The sequence below is a fragment of the Lagopus muta genome, chromosome 3 (genome assembly GCF_023343835.1).
Source record: "Lagopus muta isolate bLagMut1 chromosome 3, bLagMut1 primary, whole genome shotgun sequence".
NCBI lineage: Eukaryota > Metazoa > Chordata > Aves > Galliformes > Phasianidae > Lagopus > Lagopus muta.
Window position 1 is genome coordinate 5,946,572 of NC_064435.1, and position 21,858 is coordinate 5,968,429.

At 36.7% G+C, this 21,858-nt stretch overlaps 1 protein-coding gene across 5 annotated transcripts in view; it reads left to right on the forward strand.

Moving 5' to 3' along the window:
* FAM135B (family with sequence similarity 135 member B) overlaps positions 1-21,858 on the forward strand; it is a 253,776-nt gene that overhangs the window by 204,380 nt on the left and 27,538 nt on the right. For all 5 annotated transcript variants that reach the window (XR_007375706.1, XM_048938962.1, XM_048938959.1 and 2 more), the window contains 2 exons: positions 16,205-16,358; positions 19,269-19,318. Coding sequence is in view for 4 of the 5 variants with exons in the window: in XM_048938962.1 (XP_048794919.1) it covers positions 16,205-16,358; positions 19,269-19,318 (204 nt within the window). In the remaining variant the exon portion in view is untranslated. The remainder of the gene's footprint in view (positions 1-16,204; positions 16,359-19,268; positions 19,319-21,858) is intronic.

Sequence of the window (21,858 nt, forward strand, 5' to 3'; positions counted from 1 at the left end):
ACAAGTGACTTCCAGACACCACTGACAGTATTCTCTCTCAGCTCAGTGGAAAAGCTGTAGTAATTGAAGATCTCTAAGCCTTGATATTTATTTGTTTGTTTGTTTGTTTGTTAAGCTTTCCACTCTTGTCCTACAAGGAAACAGGGATCTCCCCTTCCTCCATCCCTTTGTCTGTATCTCTCTAATGTTTTCTCTCTACCTGCACACAGGGAGTTTCTTGAACCATGGAGTGCAGGACAAAGTGATTTTGTTTTAATTCTGTGCCATGCTTTTCCTTTGAAGAAAAGTTATGACACTGAGGCTAATTCTTGTTGATTAGTGCCTTTTGCAGTTAGATAAATATGAAAGAAGATGCTTTTCTGGACAAAAATTTAGTAGAGAATAATCTGCAAAATAAGAAAATGTGCTATTACTTCCTAAGGATCTCTTCAGCTTATGAACTACTCTCAGATGGTATATACATATCAGAGGGGATTAACAATATTCATAAGGACTTGAGAGATGTGGCATAAAGCAGACCCATGAACTGTCTGTGGCTGGTTTCTCTCAGGGATCTGAGTTCCCAGTGGTGATTGGTAAATCGTTTCTTCCCACGTGTAGGGTGTTGCTTTGGATATTTGGATGTGTTTGGATGTCTCAGAACACCACACAGATCTGAGCAGCCATAAAAACTAGACACGGTAAAATGTCTGCAGATCCTACATCTACCAAAGAACAAAAATAAAATGTTCCTTGCAGAACTGAAAATTACTGGACTAAAAACTGAAAACTAAATTGGCACTCACACTTCTGCAATTTTTTACCTTACTCTCCACCACACCTCTTCCATATTCACTGCTGTCAAGATGTTTTTATGACTTCATAATATTGTGCATCACATGCCTGCTGTGTTATAATCAAGACATATTGCAGGTTATTAATAAGTTGTAATACACAGTAAACTTATTTTCATTTGGCTAGCAGTTGCACTGCAGATAAGTTGACTTGAAGGTAATCAAACTGATTAATCATATGATTTCCCACTAATAAGGCATCAATGTCTGATGAGAAGTGTTCTTCTCCCACCTAGCATTAATTTCGGAGCTGGTCTCCGTCAAGCTATCCCAGAAGACTTAAGTTTATGTCTGGATTAATACAAGAACTAGGAGTGTCATTTATATAGAATTACGGAGTTCTTTCCCAAAGACAATTTGCTAATACTTTCTTCTTCCCAGCAATATATGAAAAAATGAGGTTATTTCAGTATAACACCAGAAACAAAACACCAAACCCCACGCTTTTGTGTCACACAGAAGTCATTTGCAATTTGTTCTTATGTTCTTCTACATGGTGCTATTAAATCTCTACACGTCACTTTTTCAGATCAAGGCAGGTTATAACAAGAGAATAACCCACGTAAGACCCATCATGGGAATTGCAGTGTGTCCTGAAAGCTCAGTTTATTTTCAAGAAGAGACATGTCTTATACTTTCCGATTCCTTCCATGCATAGGAACTATATTGTAGATTTTCCTTTTACATCTTTTTATATTTTTTCTCCTTAGCAACCATCTTTTTAGCTTGTTTCCCTTGCTCCTTTTCTCAGGGCATCATAGAAATGATTATATGAGAAAGAAATAGAAAGGGAAAAAGAGAAGGAAGAAAATGGAAGGGAAAGGAGATCTCTCATGCTTTAGCATTCATTTTTAATGGGTAGTTTTAAAAGATTAGGACTTTTTCAGTGTCTTGCTTATGCAAATGGGGATTAGTTGTGACTGGGACTCTAGCAGATGTCCAGTACATAATTTTTCTAAAATAGCAAGAGAACTGGTATACTGTTACTTGTAAGATATAATGACAAGTATCTTTAATCAGTGTGCTCAGGGCACCATTTGTGATAATCACTGATGAAGTCTTTAATCTTTAGTTGCCTGAAGATAAATGGCTGATCTTTAGAAAGAACTGTAAATGATTTCATAGATCTAGCAGAAAACATGCTAACTAATAATGTGATGCTAACTGGTTTCTTTAGTCACTGACATATTTCTTTTTTTTTTACTTAGTTTTTGGGCTGACATGCAGAGTACAGCAAAGCAATGATCTGCATTTTGAGTTCAAAACTTGGAATAAATTGGCATTAGGTATAAAATGTGATGTTGAAAAATTTAGCAGTATTCTCGCAATGGCTCCACTGTCATGAAATAATCTGAAGATTCCTGGAAAACTTCAGGCAGAGTGACAATGGAGTCTTCTGGAGAGAATCCTTAGGAATTGCTCACATTTGGTTCCTTTCTGAAAATCAGTGGAGTTTTCATAGAAGTTCCAATTTTCATACTTGATTTTATTGTTTTTCTACCATATGTATGTATTGTAAAAAAAATCACAATGCTACAATCTGTTTACAAATATCACTTTCTCTACATGTGTCTGTGAAACTCAATCACACCTTGACTTGTGCAACTGAAATAATTTCTTATAAGAATAATTTAGGGTGATTGTGAGAAAAGTAATAAAAGTCATATTCCTCACATAGAATTTACTTCTCTTTTGTAGCTATCATTAAAGTTATACCCTGACTCAATTAATTGTCTTCCATCACCATAATTTCTTATGTTGGGGCTGAAATCCACTGACATGGCTTGTACTGTTATTTACTTGACTAATATTTTTTCAGTTAAAACTTTCCCTTTCTAGAGATTGCATCATTGATTTTTGAGGCAGTTTATGGAAGAGGGATTGGGACAGATATTTCTTTCTTTCTGTCCTTAAATGGAGTGCAGAAGCAGCAGAAAAGTCCTTTCTACTCTTCACTTTGGGATGTGGACTTGGTTGCTCCCTTCCTTTAGTCGAGCACTCTATGATTCAATTTTTCTTTTTCTCAGTGCTTTTCCCAGTGGTTCTTTGTTGAAAAATTATCTTCATATGCCCTAAAGAACACTGCAATAATTCCCACTGACTGATGGTGAGAGAGTTGTTGAAAGGAGTCCGAATCAAATCTCATAACTTCTGAACTGATGGCCTTTCCAACAGTAGCACAGATGCCAACAGCACCACAGCCAAGATCCATCATCTGGAGGCAAACTCTTTGCTGTTGGCAAGAGTTCCAGACAGCAGTTCAGGGACTGGGCAATGAGAAGAGAGATTTTCTATTTTTCCAACCACTTTGTTATATTTTGTGGAAACAAATCTTCAAGTGACAACAAGAGCTTGTACCTCTATTCAAAGCCAGCATGCCAGTCATAATGATAGTTTCACAGCAAATATGAATTATAAGTTTTGGTGCAGTGCTTGAGAGGAATTAGAAATGCAGTCCCCACAGCATCAGCTTATGTACAGGAACTTCTGCTCCACTATCTTACAAGTTATCTGAGTATCTGACAAGTTTCAAGAATCTGACAAACAGAAAGAAAATGGACTGAGTGAAAAGAGATGGGTCAGTGATTCTCAAAAGTCTTTCCAGTAATAGCAGTTGACAAAGATTTAGTCATATAGTCATATAGTCAGTATACAAATAGCATCTTTAGAACTTCATGGACAAAGCAAGAAAAATTCTACAAGTGCTTTAATGAAAGAATGAAATCCCTCGAAGTTGGCTGTACTTAACCCTATGTTTATTGAGTGTACTGGAGTTTTTTTAAAGATAGCAAAAAAAATACACAGTTGCTGGGTAGAATTAGGTAATGTTTGAAGGAAAAAAGGGCAAAAATGTTGGAGAAAAAGACCTGAAATCAGAACTCCTCTATTTACAACCCATCCCACTTAGCTTAGTGTTGACTTCAATTTCTTTTTCCAAGCCTATCTGAATCAAAGTAGCTTTAGAGAAAGCCTTTATCACTTATTTACACTAAATGATCTGATGATAAAAGCTACTTGAGTTGAATACAGCTGGTAGGTACATTTGGAAATGTGTGACATTTATGTTCTTCCTACTTAATGTTCTTGATAACTTGAAGGAAATTCTTCAGCCAGTAAATCTGTTACTACCTTAGTTATAATTACCACTGTGACTGCAATGATTGCATTTTAGGTGTCTGATCTCCATGATGACACCTGGATATGCCAGGCTCAATACCACTTACCTATTTTGTAAATGCTAATTCTGTAATTCAGCAGGAGAGTTTTCAAGAGGCAACAGAACTAGCATCAAGCAAAGAATCAAAGAATGCTTAACTTCCTGTAGTAGACTTGCAACAAAAAACTTTTCAACTTCTGACTAAGAATTGGCCTGAAACGAGCTGAAAATAAAAGTTGTTTTGTCACTTGGACTTGGTGAATCTGGGACACTGGGGTGAAGTGGGATAAGCAGGATGCAGACAACAGGGGAATGTGAAAGGTGTAAAAGCACAGTATATCATTACAGGATACACGTAAAAAAAAAAAAAAAGAAAAAGAAAAAAAAAGAATAATAAATCCATGCTAGGGTAAGCTCAATGTGTTTACTATGCATATAAGCTTACACTACTTCCATTACCTCTTTCCAGACTCTTTCAGTGAGAAATAGAATGCCATAGGTTAAGTGGAGATATAATGGATCTGTTCTCTGGTGTCCCAAATGAAAAATCAGGACCATCTCACAGACTGTGTTATGTTTTGGAGCAATCTATGCATCCCATTGGAGTAAGATGTACTTGACATTGCCAGACAGTCGCCTGAGGCAAGAGTGAAGGCCTAAATGGGACAGAGGGTTCCTTCAAAGCAGTGTTGAGTATTGTTCCTGCTCTACATATTGTGCCTTTTTTGTAAACAAATATGGTTTGACTCTAGATCTGTCAGCCAGCTCCCAATTTCTCTTCTACTAAACTGACTGGAAATATTTCATTTAAAACATAAAATGATGGCCTACAGAATAAGCAGTAAGCGACTCATGGCTCATGAAATTTGATTGCCTTTGAGGGCAGATGACTTCAGGGCTGGAATATGTACTATGCATAATATAGGAGGTATCTACTGGCCTAGGAAAATAAACCTGTGAAAATACAATACTTATGCAAATTTGTACAGCTCCAGTTATTCAAAAATTCCCTGTTTTGTCACAGTAAATTATAGCAAATTGATGTAATTGTCTGCAAGTAACATACCCAGGAAGGTTTCTGATTAGCCATTACTTCTGTTTCAGTGATAACATAGAAATTGTGGATTTCTGAAGTTATGTAAAGGGCTGTATATTGTTTTACAATTGTATTTGCAATTTGATGTATGTGTATATGCATGCAAAAGAGATATAAATAATTCATTGCCTGAATATGTCAGAAGTGAAGACTTCAAGAATGCAGTATAATGACAGCATTAAGAATTGAGTTGTTTCTTCCCTTAGAAACCACATCCCTCAAGAGTCAAAGAAAACATAGCCATACAGCACACAGTCTAGAGTAAAGCATTTCTTGAGTAGACTGTTTGCAAGAAAGAAAGGGTTAGTAACCAGGGCCATTACTGATTCTTTCGTTGTGTGATTGGTTGAAATAAAGTGTTACTCCAGAAAGAGCAGGTTCTGAAACATTGCTGTGAGAAAAATCCAATAGATCTCATTTGGTCGCTTAGAAAACTTGAATTATGTGAGTGATGGAACTCTCTGAGCCACATAATTATCTTCAGCAATATAGCTGAGAAAGAAATGGAAACTGATTTACAGCAAACTTTGGAGTAGTATTTTGCAAAAGAGCTTCTGTTCATTGTTTTCACTATATAAGGATGGACAAAATTCATTTAAGCTGAAAAAATAACTAATAAAAGGATTCGTTTTTTCCTCCAATTTTATAGACCTTAAGAAATTCAGGATAACATATTGCTGGAAGGTGCTTATGTGAGCTTAGAATTTTCTGCTATTGAGAGAAATGACAGTGCTGTCAGTTCCTACAGGCATTCTTTGGAAAGCATAGGCATGTGAAGGGTGCTGCATGAACCAGTATTTGGGCATTTTGAGACATTGCCCAAAGGCATGCAATTTCAGAAACTATCAGGCTTAGATGTGTGGGGTTTTTTCCTTAGCTTACAACTCTGTCTTTATTTAATACTTGAATATTGCTTCCAACACATAGACTTGCTGAACTTCAGTTCTGTTCCAGCTTGACAAAGCATATGCAAAACAGTAGATTTTCCATGCATCTTTGAGGGAAGCTGATTGTGAACCAAACAGATAAAAGTGGGTATGCAAGACCATTTGTAAATAATAATAAAAAATAACAATGCTATCAATAGAGTCTTGACTGCTTCCCACCTGCTTATGACTCACAGGAACTTATTTGGTAACTGTGATTGTATAGCAGACTTGAAAGAAACAATAAAACAAAAAGTTGGCCTTAGTCACAAAATGTTACAATGCTTAAAAAAAAGAACCCATAAAGGTTGAAGTAATTCGTCACTGAAAAATGACAAGTAGGTATTTCCTCCTTAGCCATGTTTTGACATCACTTTTAGTGTTAAAAGTTTCCAAATTTAAGAAGAGGTCGTTAGTGCTATGATTGCTCCCATTTTTGTCTCAATTTGTAAAGAAGTTAATTAGCTTGCATTCAGAAACTTCTTTGATTATGGAGATCTCCACATTGAATTCTGGACAAGGCTGTCAAGTAAATAGATCTGCATGGGTGCGGGTGGCTCCATCCGCCTTCTCTCCTTTGAGACTGAGTTTCATTTGGGATTGGACACAAAAAGGAGCCAGTGAGAAGCAATTTTCAAGTAATAGCCATTGTAAAATTATTTCACAGGCCAAGTAGGTGGGAGTAGGGGGAAAAAATCAAATTGATTGCCACAGGTGGACTTCTTTAATGAGACCAATCAGTTGATCTTATGCTTAACGGTGGGTTAATGATGTTAAGGATGATACAGAACCTTAAAGGTAGAAATCATAAAATGCTTTAACAGCATGACACTCAATTTAAGGTATGTTTTAATTAATATCTTTAGTTTGTTAAGAGGGTGTATGAGGTGGATTATGGTACTTAGCTGACAAGTCTTGACTTGTTATGTCACAATAATGTGATAAATCATTATTAAAAGTGCCATTGGAAAGAAAGAAAAGTTCATTTCATTTCCCTATGAACAAAGAAATGATTTCTTTCTGAGTTGATTTAACATGTTATTTTTTCCCAGATTAAGCCTTAAACTGAAAAATCAATTATTCCCACAAATCTCATGAACAGAGATTCGGGCCTGAAGTAACTCTCTTTATCAGTGACTGGCAATATTTAATACAGCCTGGCATTTTTTAAATAGGAATCTGTGGTCCTCACTATTGCTTTTATTACATAAAGAGCATTTCAGAGTGAATGTTTGCTCTAACTTTGTGCATCAAAAAGCAACACTGAAACTATTTCTGTGACACATGAAGCATGATACAAGTTCTATAAGTTTAATAGCATATAGTGCCAAACACTATGAGAGAAATGTCATGTGCAAGGGAACTGCTTTTAACTAATTTTTAGGGGAAAGTCACAAGAGAAGATCATCTAGGTATGGATAGAAGGCCAAGAAATCAGTCCACTTCTACCCATGTCCTTCTCAGGCATCAAGGCTCATTCAACCCTGTGTTCAAGCAAAATTTGAGGAAATGGCACCAAGCTAAAGCAGAATGATGCCAGCTCAAATCCTTTAGGATTTGCCCAGGAGGTATTTTCCTTGTAGCAGATTTCTTTTGATAAGATTTTACTCTTTAGAAACAATTCCCTTCCCTTTACATTCCTTCCCTTACCTTCTCTGTCTTCTCCTTTTCTTTTTCTCTGTGTAACAGCTGCAGTGAGATTCACTTAGTCAGTCTGGTTCCTATGAACCTCTGCAGAGCTGAGCTATATGTCCCCAGCAGAGAGATGTTCTGAGAAAGTGTTGTCAGTTGACTGTCATACAGATTTGCCATACCTTCCAGCAGGGGGGACTGGGAGGGTGACACAAGATGGGACATCCATTTCCATACACATATCTTCACTTCCCTTCAGTTACAGTTTTTTCTCTACAAGGATTCCCAGGGACACAGTAGGCCCAGACAAATACACCCTCCTTGGAGCCAACAGTTATATCTAGGTGAAGAATGCAACTCATGATGTCTGAACCATTTGTACTCCTTGCTATTTGTCAAAGTTGAATCAAAACATTTTTTTGTACTTTCTGTTGACTTTAATGAAATTTCTAGTTGTGCAGTCTCATTACACTACTGAACAGTACCCCTTGTATGTGTGAGTTTGTACATAATGTGTGGGAGAGACAAAAAAAAATTACTAACAAGTTTCATTTTGGAACCTGACTGGTTTAATGCCTGCTACCTGCAGTGACATGTTATAACAAGGCAGTTCTACAGCTCAGGGGTCCTTGTTTGATCACAGCAACAAGAGTGGATTTCTTTCCTTATCTGCAGATAAGCAGCATGGGTTCTATTTAATCAGAAAGGCCATTGCACTGAAGTCTTTTTTTGATGTCTCCACTGTGTTATTTAGGAGATCTGAATTTACATAATGTGTTGTGTGTTTGTGTAAATTTAAAAATATATATTTTGTAATTACATGTGAAAGTCAGCTTTTTATATATTCACATAGATGTCTGTCTATCTGAGATTTTTTTTTATTTTTTTTTTCTGGATAATCTCTTATGTTCAGAGAGTTTGAAAAATCAACCACTGCTTTTTTTTTTTTTTTCCATAAAATAATTTGACAGTATTGCTGCACCTCTTGGCCAACAGACACCTCACAGTACTTTGTGACTATCCTCTAAACAAGACTATTAGCTACAAGATAAAGATATGGATTGATATGTGTCATTTTCATACACACATCAAATAGAGGGAAAGGAAAGCACGACTTTTTTTGTCCCAGATGATTCAGTGCTCATCTTGGAAGAAGTATGCCTCCTGTCAGACACCTGCTCTAGCTTTCGTGAGACATCTTCTCCAGTGTTTAATTTACTGCTGAAGAAATATTTTTATGGCTTTAATTTTCCCTATAGTGATATATAACCTTAGAGCTCAGGAGAAGGAAATGATTTTCTTCCTTATCCATCACCAGCAGAATTTTGTTAAGACTTCTAAGCCTTTTTAGTTTGCTTTCCCATGAAGAGCCACTGTGGTGGTAGACACTGCTACTGATATGTTAAGATGTAACTTGACCTTTGAGGTCTTGGAGAGGTTCACTTTTCAAGGTGATATGTGAAATAAATTGGAGACAGGCTGAGCAGACTTCAGATTTTTGCTTAGTTTCTATTGAAACACAATTCAAAAAACTGTGAAATGTCCTCTAAAAGTAAAATTTGGAAAAAAAAAAAAAATAAACCACAGAAAAACACAACCCAAACCAAATCAAGATACCTGAAAATGGAAGAAAATTTTATTTTGCTTTGGACTTTTTAAATGTATAATATTATGCTGTTTGAGTATGAACCCTGACAAAAGAAAAAAAAATAAAAAATCTGAGACTTTATTTGAATTGAAAAAATCAAAATGTTTTGTTGTGAGGGTGTCCAAATGAGATGTGAAATCCTGTCAAGGTTTTACCAAATTTTCTCTTAGAAAAAGCTTTAATGGGAATCCATGAGGCCTTTGACACATTTTCTAGACTGATATTTTTAGATGGAAATTATCCTATCATCAAACACTTTATTGGCCAATTTGTCTTTCTCAGCCATTTATTTTTTCAGCCATTTCAGCCATTCTTAATGTAGAAAACACAACTTGTGTTTTTTAACAGTATCTTTTATCTGAGACAAAACAATTAGAACCTACCAGGATAATTCTCTTCCGCCTGTTCAGATAATGCTTCATTTTCAAGACTGATGTTTTTTATTTTTCAAGGGTTTGAAGTCAAATATTATCTTCATGCTAATTTCTGTACAAAGTGTTAATTATCATTAAATTTGACTTTGGTCTTGAACAATTTTTCCACTGTACTGTCATCCCAATTGTTTTGGCAAAATAACCCTAACTATTAATTATTAAAATAAATGCCAAATTGTGTCTTCTATAAATACCAACTAGCATTTTCTTTCATAAAAGATTTAATGAGAGGCAAAGCATTACTGCTTTCCTATATTGTTAATAATGTATTGTCAGCTATTTCCCATTATTGACACTTCTGGATTATTGTTGCTAGTGTCATGTAAGTCAAAAGTAAATACAGTACAGTGATTTTACTTTTATTTTAGGAGTTTTGAGTAATGAAACATCATAGAATCATAGAATAGCTTGGTTTGGAAGTGACATCAAAGATTATAAAGATTATCCCCACATTGTCTGCTGTGGGGAGAGTAGCCACCAACAACATCAGGTTACCAAAGGTCCCATCTGACTTGTTGGTTTTCCAGCAAGTATTCATTGATGGGAGAGAGAGAGAGGAGGAAAGGTCAGAATGAATTTTTTTGTTTTGTTTTGTTTAATTTTTTAAAATTTATTATAAAGTATCAATATCTCTCTTTGTCATGTGTTTTCCTGTACATGTGAAAGAGTGTGCTTCTGCCCCTGTGCTTCAGTCATATCTCTTAGGACCAGAAATAATTTTTTAATCCTTTCTCAAGGATTAAAACTCAGTAACTATCATTTTGTTTCCAACTACCAGCTCACAGAAGAACTCCTACCATGAAAGGCATTCTCTGTGGTAAATATGCAAAATCTCCATGCTCACTGGTTTTGAAGCTATACCAAAATTAATGTGCTAGGTGACAAATTCAGGCATCCAGATGAATGGGCAGACATCATGCTCTCAGAGACTGCATTCATCTTGAGATGCTAACCTTTGTTACTCTGTTCCAAGCAGATATCTTGATCTTCACTAGAAGATGGTACTGTCTGCTAATAAAAAACTACTGGAAATGCCAAACTCATCTATTTAGTCTGCAGTAGTTTCTTAGTATCTTCGAATTCTTAACAAATTCATTTGAATTTGAATCTGAATTACGAAATGCTGTTTTGAATTAGATTAAATGTAAAGAGTCTAATTTACCAATTGTTAGTGCTATTGTTGAATGTTTTGCACAGTTTACATAGCTTGTGAAATTACTTTAATACAAAACAAATATCAATAACTGTGTATAACAGAGCATAAAATCCAATTGGTGCCTTTTGATATTAGATGGATTTGGTACACTGCAAGTGGTTACTCACAAATTGTTCTTTGCATTAGAATAATGAATTGGCTTGAACCTTATTTAAATTGTGTTTGTTTTTCTCAAGTAATTTTCCTTTCTCTTGTTGTAAAGTACATTTGTAAAGTAATACACTATAATTATAGGAGAAATCTATTCACTAAAAAGAACATTACACAGGACACATTCATTTTAAAGGATTTATTTAAGTCTATTTAGCAGGGATATTGTCAGGAATGTTTTGTTTATATTGAAGTTGTTGAATTTTTAGGCTATTTTCTTTGGCTGAGTAAACACTAGAAGAAATTTTAGAGGACAGGTGGACAAAATAATGTCAGGATCTGGTTTTCCAGAGCATGACCAAATTCAACTGAAGGCTGAACAAACCAAGTGATCTCAGCTGCTCATCACACACTTTGCCCTCTAGACTCTTCTCCATAGCTTCTTCAAGTTCTCCCTTTGACTGACTATCTCTTAGTTTTATGTCCTTCTTACATCATGGCACCCAAAACTGCACACAGTTCTCAAGTGAGGTTTTGTCAGATACATGTTGGCAGCTAATGGGATAACTTTATTCTTACTTTCATTTGGGATCAATACCACTGATATTTTTCAAACGCCATAGAAAAACTAACTCTAAAAGCAATCATTGCATTCTGAAATTATTGGCATTATTTGCAGTTCTTTGCATTGTTTTCATGACTGCTCTTTTCTGTCTGTTTTTCTATCATCTTATGGCTTTCATGGTATATTTTGTCTCTGATGCTATTGGCACAATAGAAGTTGTACTTTTCTCTGGTGTCAATACTAGTAGCTTCTGTATCATCCTCCATCACTGCTATTGGAGTACATTTAGGTGGTAAGTCTTGAAGTGAAGATTTCTAAGACATTCATTTGCTCACAAGCTTTTCAGAAGTAGATAAGAACAAAAGACAGAAATATTCTGCTATTGCAGAGAGGTTCATGGAAAAGGAAAGCAGTACAGATACATTTTGAACTAACAGAAAATTCTGTTCTTACTTACAAACCAATGAGATTAAATTAATGTAGACCAAAGGAATTTACTCAAAATGTTCAAGGAAGCTAACATAATTTCACAGTGGATTTTACAAGCCCAGACAGTCAGTATACTTTGGGCAAGCTTGGACTGTCAGCTTCACTATGTGAACTTGTTTTAACATGGATTGTGTCTTAACCAGAAGTAAATCCTTTGGAATAAAAGGTAACTGTCCTGACTCAAGGAGCACAGATTTCTGAGCACTTGGTAGTAGTTTAATGGGTCATGGACAGTGTTTTTCCTGGATTCTAGCTTTTCAGTACTCTTTTTCATTAGAATACTGTGTCCCATGATTGCTACTAAGCTTGATTTTTCAGTATTGTATTGTGAAGCTAGGCGATAACCTAGCAAACAGCAACCACTTATACAGTGTAGTAGAAAAAGCAATTAAAAGTAAGAATGTGGAAGGTATGCAGTCTTCAGACCATCCCAAAGGAGGGCATTTCTTGACATTTCTCAGATTAGTGAACAGTGACGGATAGATTGATTAAGCTACAGTAGTTTATAATGGTCTTGTCTGACAGATGCCTACTGTGCTTGGATCCCCAGTAGACAAGGATGCACAGACCTTAGCTCACATTACCTAAACTGTCCCTGAGGTGGATTTAATAATCTCTCTTATGTCCTGCTTTGCCTCCGTGTGTGCAACCACTTTCCAAAGAAGCAGACTTCTGAAAGCAGTAATTCCTTACTGTCACTGAAGGACCAAGGATTTGGAACTTGATGTCTTTTTTTCCATCACTCTCACTTCCTGCCTTGACAAATATTTCAAATTAGGGTAATAGAATCATAGAATGGCTTAGGTTGGAAGGGTCCTTAAAGATGATCTAGTTCCTCACCCCTGCCATGGACAGGATTGCCATCCATCAGATCAGGCTGCTCAGGGTCCCATCCAACCTGGCCTTGAACACCTCCAGGCATGGGGCATCCACAGCTACTCTGGGCAACCTGTGCCAGTGTCTCACCACTCAGAGTAAAACATTTCTTCCTCAAATCTAATCTAAATCTCCCTTCTTGTACTTAAAACCATCCTTCCTTGTCCCATCACTAACTGTCCATGTAAAGTTGGTCTCCCTCCTGTTTATAACCTCCCTTTAACTACTGGAAGGCTGCAGTAAGTCTTTCCCACAGCCTTCTCTTATTGAGGATGAACAAGCCTAAATCCCTCAGCCTTTCTTCATAGGAGAAGGGCTTTAGCACTCTGAGCATCTTTGTGACCCTCCTCTGAACCCACTCCAACAACTCCACTTCCTTTTTTTGCTGGGGGCCCAAGCCTGGGCACAACACTCCAGATGAGGCTTCACAAGGACAGAGTAGAGGGGAAGAACCTCTTCCCTGCTGCCACCCCCCTGTTGATGCACCCAGGATACTGTTGGTTTTCTGGGCTGCAAGCACACACTGCTGGCTCATGTCCAGCTTTTCGTCCATCAGAACCCCCAAGTCCTTCTCTCCAGAGCTGTTCTCAAGGAATTCCTCTCCCAGACTGCATACATACCTGGAATTGTTCCAACCCAAGTCCTACACTTGACCTTGTTGAATATGATTAGGTTCTTGTGGGCCCACATTTCAAGCTTGTCCAAGTCCGTTTGGACGGCATCCCTTCCTTCTATTTCTACCATAATAACCAAGTTAAGCAGGTAACACATAATGTAAACTATTTTGAATAAAAATTATTTCCCATTTTGTGTTTTAGCACTATGTAACTCTTTGCAAAATATATTCTCTTGAACTCCTGCGCTCTATAACCTAAACTACTGAATTTCTAAGAAATCTTCTTTATTCAGCACTATATGAATATTAGACAAACACTAATGCATTTAAGGAAGATTAAACTGATGAGGATTTTCAACATCTTTAAATCACACATTTTGGAGCTCACATGGAGTTGCATTTTCCTATTATTTTTTACTTTCAGTTTTAAGCAACAATTATTCCAAGAAAGGTTCCAAATAGACCTATTCAAATTTAGACTAGTTCAACAATGCTGTGTTACAGCACTGATACGAACTATGAAATTACCTGACATCTTTCATTCTGCTCATCAGTACAGCACTTAAATTCCAGAGCAATTTTTGCTTAAAAAATCAGCAATAGGTTATGGAGCAGGACATTTTTGTGACACTGTGTATCAATCCACATCAGATTTTCTGTTATTCCCAGCAGCATTTGATTATGCTCTTTTTTTTTTTTTTTTTTTTTTTTTTTCCATTGCAAGAATAAAATTTAGATACATAATTAGGTTGAGTGTTTTGATACCTTCCAGGAACAACCAGTACAGATAGTCATCACTAGCTCTTTGTGGGTCAAGCTGAGAAGTCCCCATTGTGTCTACCACAGAATGCTATTTAATATCTTGATGATTTGCACAAGAAAGTTGAGAAATGCATCCCAGCTCAAGTTAAGATCCAGGAAATGCAAGTTTACCTTGGGACTTACATATAGAACAGTGTGGGAGGTACAGTGGTTGGTGAATCTTCACTGTTCTTCTGGGAAATGGCTGTTGAGGCCATTGGCTTAGTAACTACTAACTACTCGATGTCCAAAAATGCAGACAGTACCTAACCAGGGCTAGGAATTATATTCCTATATTCCTACTCCATTAGAGATCAGCTGTGGAGTAAGTTGCAAATTGTTCTTGCTTCTCCGTAGCCATACATTAGTGAGAGCATCCTGACTTATGCCTTTGTGCAACTCATCTGCTGCAGATCTAGATATATACTCAATTTACCTAACGTTTCATAAAGTTCAAGGATAGAGTACCTTGATGGCTTTCTTTCTTTGTCTTCATAATCCTTGCTTCTTATGCAAAGCATATAAATTACTCCCTTGTGATGGAACAAGAACCAGCTATTATCACTGATAGCAAGCTGCAGCAGATCTTTCTGCTACACTATTAGGAGCAATTGAAAGAGGATGGCAGGTCCATGATCTGGCTAGAAACTGTAAAATGCATCGCTTACAGAGACCTAAGAAATATGAGTTGTTACTGACAATTGTCGTAATATTTCTTACAACTCTCAATGAAATCCTGCTCACAAAAGCACAGTTTAAGAACCAGTTTTAGCTTACATCTGAGCCTTGCAAATTTCAAATTTACATTATTTCTCCAAGTGTTTTTGACAGAACTGAAAACTTTGATATATAGTGACTTTATGCCAACTCAGCTTATGTTCAAAGAGTAAAGAAGTTTTTGGGAAAAATTTTTTATAACTGTACTGCAGTCTATACATTGACATCTCTTCCCACAAGAGAGATCATAATCCTGGTGTTTATCCTGGAGGTCAGAATGACTCTCATTAGTAGACTGAATAGTTTTACCATCAGCATTTTTTTTACTAATATTCATAACAAAGCATGGTTGTTGGACTACATGGATAACATTTAATATTGCTTCCAACTCAAACAATTCTATGATTCTATGATTCTATGCCACAATGGCATCAAGCTCCAAACTTCACAGAAGGGCTTAAGACAATATAAGGAAAAAGAAATTTAAATGTAGTCTTCCTTTTAGTCCTTCTTATCCATTATCACTCAGAAGGTGTGATGTGACACAATGTGACACATTGGAACAGGTTGCCCAGAGAATTTGTGGATGCCCCATCCCTGGAGGCATTCAAGGCCAGGCTGGATGTAGCTCTGGACAACCTGTCTGGTGGTTGGCAACCCTGCATGTAGTGGGGAGTTGAAACTAGATGATCTTTGAGATCCTTTTCAACCCAGGACATTCCATAATTATCCTGTAGCGAAGGATGTGCCATTGCTTACACTATCTGCTCCATAGGAATGTTTGTTCCACAATGGGATGTGGGTGAAAAGCCAGACTGATACGTTGGAGCATTTGGATTGAACATTTTAGTACATGGGACCATGTTCTTTTAGTACATTTCTGGGAACTACTCATTTTGATACGGTTTGGGAAGAGCATGCACAAAAAAAATGAGATACTATTGTAAACACATGCCTAGATAGTTAGCTGATTAGGAGGTAGGTCTGAGTCCAAATGCTTAATTAGAAGTGAAAAGCTGTTGAAAAAAAGATTTTCATGGAAACCTCTAGGACAAATGTAGAGCAAGAATTTTAATCTCAGTATTTTTCTTGTACTTCTGTTATACAGGGAAGTTTTTATGTCCCATCTGGAAATTGCATGCAACATGCATATAAATGGCATAAGGACCTCTGTCTTCTGCTCTTGAATGCTCAAAGAGGACTTCACGTATACTACACCCTCATAATGAAGGAGGTTCCTGATTTACCACAGCTGAAGTTGGGTAAGAGAACAGATATTTTAGATCACTGAACATAATCCACTGCTGTGTTTTCAATACAAGTTTCAGTAGAAAAATTCTCGATACGTTTGTAGATTTTAGAGAATTTTCCCATCTATTTTCTGATTATTGTTTATTCTGGCACAGTACTCCAGACTACTACTTTGTCTGTATGTGAATATCCTTTCATCCCCATCTGAATGGGGGTGGCCTGATGAGTAGAGAGATAAAAATTTTCTGATATTTTTCTCAAAATACATGCTTCTGAATGATATTTTGACTCACTTGCTCTAACTTCCAGTTCTGAATCATCATGTGGTCTGAGGAAGACTAGAAATTTTGCTCAAGCATATTTTAAACTGAAAACACAAATTGGGAATAGTTGATATGAACGTTTTGAAACACATTCCCTCTCTCATACTTTGCAATACATTGATTTTCTGCCAATAGCATAATTACGTCTTGCTCTTTAAAATGATCCTGCTCTTCTTTCTAATTCATTTAATAGATTTTCTAGATTATAGGCAAAACCATTTTTGGCTGATCAGGCTGTTTGGGTCCAACGTGGAAGCACTGGTTGGATTGGTGGGATAGAGTTCTGTAATTTGCATTTGGTCATGTCTGTAATGATAGTGTGAGCTCCTATGAAAATAGGGAGCATCTCTGACTAATTCCTGCTATCCCTACTGTTTCTTTGAATTCAAGGAATGTGTCTCATCTGTTTTTGTGACTTTGTAAGTCTGTATACACAGCTGTCAGATTGCTATATTGCAGGGTTTATTATATTAAGAGCATTGAATGCATTAGTTAACAGATTTTAAAAGGAAAGGAATTTTTTTTTTCACTGTGTAGATACTACAAGCACTTTCACATATAACACATTATGCTGTACAGACTTATTGGCTTGATAGCTTCTATTTTCCACTTCGTGTCTTATTTCCTGATATATATTTCAATTCAAAATAGCTTGCCTGCAACTCGTGGAGTGGGGAGAACACATACTGTGTTATTCCATTCAGCTACAGGAAAAAAATAAAGTTATAGCATTTTTATTTGCAACTTATGAGCTGTCAAACAAAAAAAAATCCAAGATGCAGCAAAACCTGTACTTCAGGCATCTTGGTTATCAGGCACATTTTTAAATGATTTATGTTTTACCTGAAAAGAACAGGAACTGGCAGAGTTATGTTTTGTTGACCACAACTGAAGAACAGACAGATATGCAGATATGCACATATTGGCTTTTTGAATACAACTGACTTGGTTTTCAAATGACTTCTGGTGCTGAAGCAAGCACTTAATTTGCAAGTGTACTTGTTGTAATACATGCAGATTTGCTAAACGCCAATACCCTTTCTAGCTGCTTGAGCAGAGCACTTATTTGCATCATTTTATTCACAGCCTGAACATCTACTGAAGATTTGATTTTAAAGACAGACTTCTGAGGCCAGTAGCAAAGCCTAGAAAAATCATGGAGTATAAGATTTAGCCAGAATGATGAATGTCAAGCTTGTTTTTGTGTTAGACAGTTGCCCAGACTGTTCTTACAGTCACTAGGGAGAAACAGACTCATTTAAGACTATAAAATATATTATAGACAAATAGTGCTTTCTACCTTAGGATGACATGAACTGCACCTTCTACTTGCTCATTTGTCTCCACTGACCACTAGAATGTAAATGACTCATTCAGTTTTAGACATCTATATTTGGTGAGATTAATCTCATCATAGGTTTCTAAAGATAGTTAAGATAAATACAAGACTATAAATCTGCTCTGTGGACTTTCTTAATTCTTTTTTTTTCTTTTTCCTATCCCTCTGAATAGAATATTAAAATTTAATAGTCTAGTTAAGACATTAAAAGTGGAAATTATTGTTTCTCACATTTTGCCGGCTAAAGAAAGATCTCAGTCTGTAGTACTATTTGAGAAAAATCACTTGGGATTGGGAAGGGAATTAGTTTTTTTTTTATTATTATTATTATTTTATTTTTTTTATGTATGCTATTAGAAAGTTCAACGTCACAAAATCTAGCTGCAAGAGTTGGAGAGTTGATATAAATCCTCCCCTTCTTCATAGTTTGTTATGCATTTAATGTGGAGTATCCCTATGTTGGATTCTCTCAGGACTACATCAAAGCAATGCTGCATGTGCTAGGCAAAGTTCTTCACACTGCACAGGGCCATACAGAGATACCTATTACCATTCAGATGTGCAGGACTTATGTTACATGGCCTTGTGTAACATGATATGGAGAACTATTTATTGTACATCATTTGATCAGATGTTCCAGTGGTGAGACAACAACTAAACTGCATTTAGTTGACCAGTTGACCATAAATCACAGAATGACTGAATGGTTATGTTGGAAGTAACCTCTGGGTCCATCTGTCCAACCCCTGCTCAAGCAGGGACACTCAGAGCAGGGTGCCCAGGACCATGTCCAGGTGGCTTTTGACATTCTCCAAGGAGGAGATTCCACAGCCTCTGGGCAACCTGTGCCAGGGCTGTGCACGTGCACAGTACAGAAGTTCTTCATTGTGACTGGGGGAATATCCTGGATTCTGTTTTGTGCCTGCTGCCACTGGGCATCACTGAAAAGTTTTTGGCTCTTTGCAGTCTCCCTTCAGATGTTTGTATATACTGACAAATTTCAAAAGCTAGTAAGCAAATTTCTATTAAGGTCTCAGAAGCAGAATTTGTACCTGAACCCCTGCAAGTACAAGGTGTATTGTGCATGAACTTGTCCAACTTGAAACTTGTCCACTGACAAAGAATGTCTTATTTATTGTCTTATTTATTGTTTGAACAAAAAGTACAGCATTAATGTTTCATATCCACTATTTCTAAATCTGACCTGTTTCTTTCTCTGTTTTTTGTTGTTGTTGCTGTTGTTTGTTTTTTTTCTCTAGAGGAACTACCTGTGGAAGATACGTTATCTCAGTTCTGTGCAGAGCTGCAGGTACTGTCTTTAACAGAATCAGTCGGTGCTTTTTTTCAAGTCTGTTTTTTAAGTACAGTGAGACAGCACAATCATGTATTGGAGTAGGGAGAAAGGTAATTTGGTGCCAGAAGAAAGTTGCTGGATGTTTCTTTTCCACCAATAATTTCACATAATTTTGATTATTCACTTACATGATGTTTCTGTTACTTTTAACAATTCACCAGCTGGAAGCTTCAGCATCCTTCAGTGAGCTCAGGCAGAATGTCAATAGTATTCACAAAAGTTGATTTGGGGTAGATTGCAATTACAACTTTTGTGCTGACAGGAGAGAATACCCGTTGGCAGATTGTGCAGCCACATTTTTTCAAATAAAAACACCTAAATGTCTAAGGAAGCTTGTGGGAAGAAAAAAGTGATTTTGACACAGCAGTAACTGAATTACTGTCTTGAACTTCTGCAGTTTTGATTTCAAGTGAGACATATGCAGTCATCAAGGGAGCCAGAAAGAAATGCAAACGTCAGTTGATCACTGGAGACAATGTTTTATAATCAGAGATTTAATACTTTTGATTTGCTCAGTTTATTAGCAGGAAGACTGCATAGGAAAGAACGACAAAATAACAATTAATGGAGCTGAAACAAAATCAAACTGTATATGTATTTACACTGCAGTTACAAGCAGTGAGACAATGTTTTTTAGCCATATGTAAAAAAAAGTACTGAAATAGCAAATTTCTTAATTTCAAATCAGAAATTGGATTATTAGAAATAAATTTGATTTCATCTAAATTTAGAGAAGTGTAAGTTATGGGTCTCTGCTCAACTGGATTGCAGAAATTTAGAAGCCTTTAGGGTATTGGAGGTCAGACAACATAATCTAGAGTCTCCTTGAGACCAGTAGGTTCAAGAAAGTTCATATTAACTTGGCATATATCAGAAAATGTCATGTCTAATTTCTCTGTATTTTCAAATTCCTGTCCAATTCTTGTTCTTGTGTTGACTGGCTTTGCATGGCCATATTTATAAAGCCAGACAGGTTTTTTTGAAATTTCTGGGAACAGAGTAATAACAGATAGGAGAACACAATAGCTACAACAGCTGTTTATCTAGAGTGATATAAGAACTTTATTATGGTTTTCATGTATACCATTAAAAATGTTGGCATTAGCATCCCAAAATCACGGCCTTTGATGATTAATGACTGAATTTTAAGAGAATAAGACACAAATGATGAAGCATTGTACAATGTTGTTGGGACACAATAGCACTGACCATCTCTGCAATTAAGTGTAGAAGTCATGTGAACCTCCATACAGTTTTCAGAAGAGTATTGGCCAAGCTTTCTGAGTATTTTGCCTTTAGGAAAATGTGAACTGAAACCATTTCTCTTCAGCAGAAAGTACGAAGGACAGTCATTTATAAAGAAAGAAAATGCTATTAAAACTATAAAGAAGGAAGCCCGTGGGGTTAGTTTCCCATTACCACCGTGTTACCAGGGTCTGGTCCATTTTTTAAATTAAATAAAAACAAAAGAAGAGGAGAAGGTGAATTTTGCCCTGTTTTGTATTTAATCCAAGGACACAGTAGCTATTCAAAACAGGAAAAAATAGAAGGCTCATGTTTTTTTAATTTTGAAAATGATTTTTAAATGGTCAAACATAATAATTTCTCCAAAATATTTTCTAAATTTGTTTTGACTAACAGTATTGTTAAAGCCAGACTACACACCACAAAGTACACAAACAGAATAGCCAGAGTTGTATTTACTGAACATTTTAACCCATGGGCAATGAGGAATGAAGTCCTTGAGAATTGACCTGCATTGCTAGGATTGCTAGGCTACTGCCCAGCTAGGCAGCTAAACTCTCAGAATGAAAGTACATTGTGCCTCCCTCCCTCCCTTCCTTCCTCCCTTCCTCCCTTCATCCCTTCCTTCCTTCTTTCATTCCTTCCTTCCTTCCTCCGTCTTTGATTTATTATTTCAGCACCATCTGGTGGTTAGTTTGGAATCTGCTTCTTTTTTTTCCTTTTTTTTTTTTTTTTTTCTTTCCCTCTTTACTACATCTACAGTAAACTTTCTGTAAAGATTGAGGCTATTCCCACCTCACATAATCAAGGAATGGATATGTTTTGAAGGTCTCTCTGGATCCATCTGATTCAACTCCTGCTCATGCACAGACACTCAGAGCAGGGTGGCCAGGACCTTGTCCTGGTATCTTTTGAAGTTCTCCAAGGAGAAGGCTCTATGGACAATTTGTACTAGTGCTCCATCACCCACACAGTACAGAAGTGCTTCCTGATGGTCAGAGGGAACGTCCTGTGTTCCAGTTTGTGTCCAGTACCTCCTGTTCTGGTATTGGGCACCACTGACAAAAGCACCACTCTGTCCTTTCTGCACTCTCCATTCAGATATTAAAGGACACTGATGAGGTCCTGAGAGCCTCCTCTTCTGCAAGCTGAACTGTAGCATCTCTCTTAGCCCTTCCCCAAGGGAGAGATGCTCCAATCCCATGATTATCTTTATATTCTTTCTCTCCAGTTGTATAACTAGGGTGTGG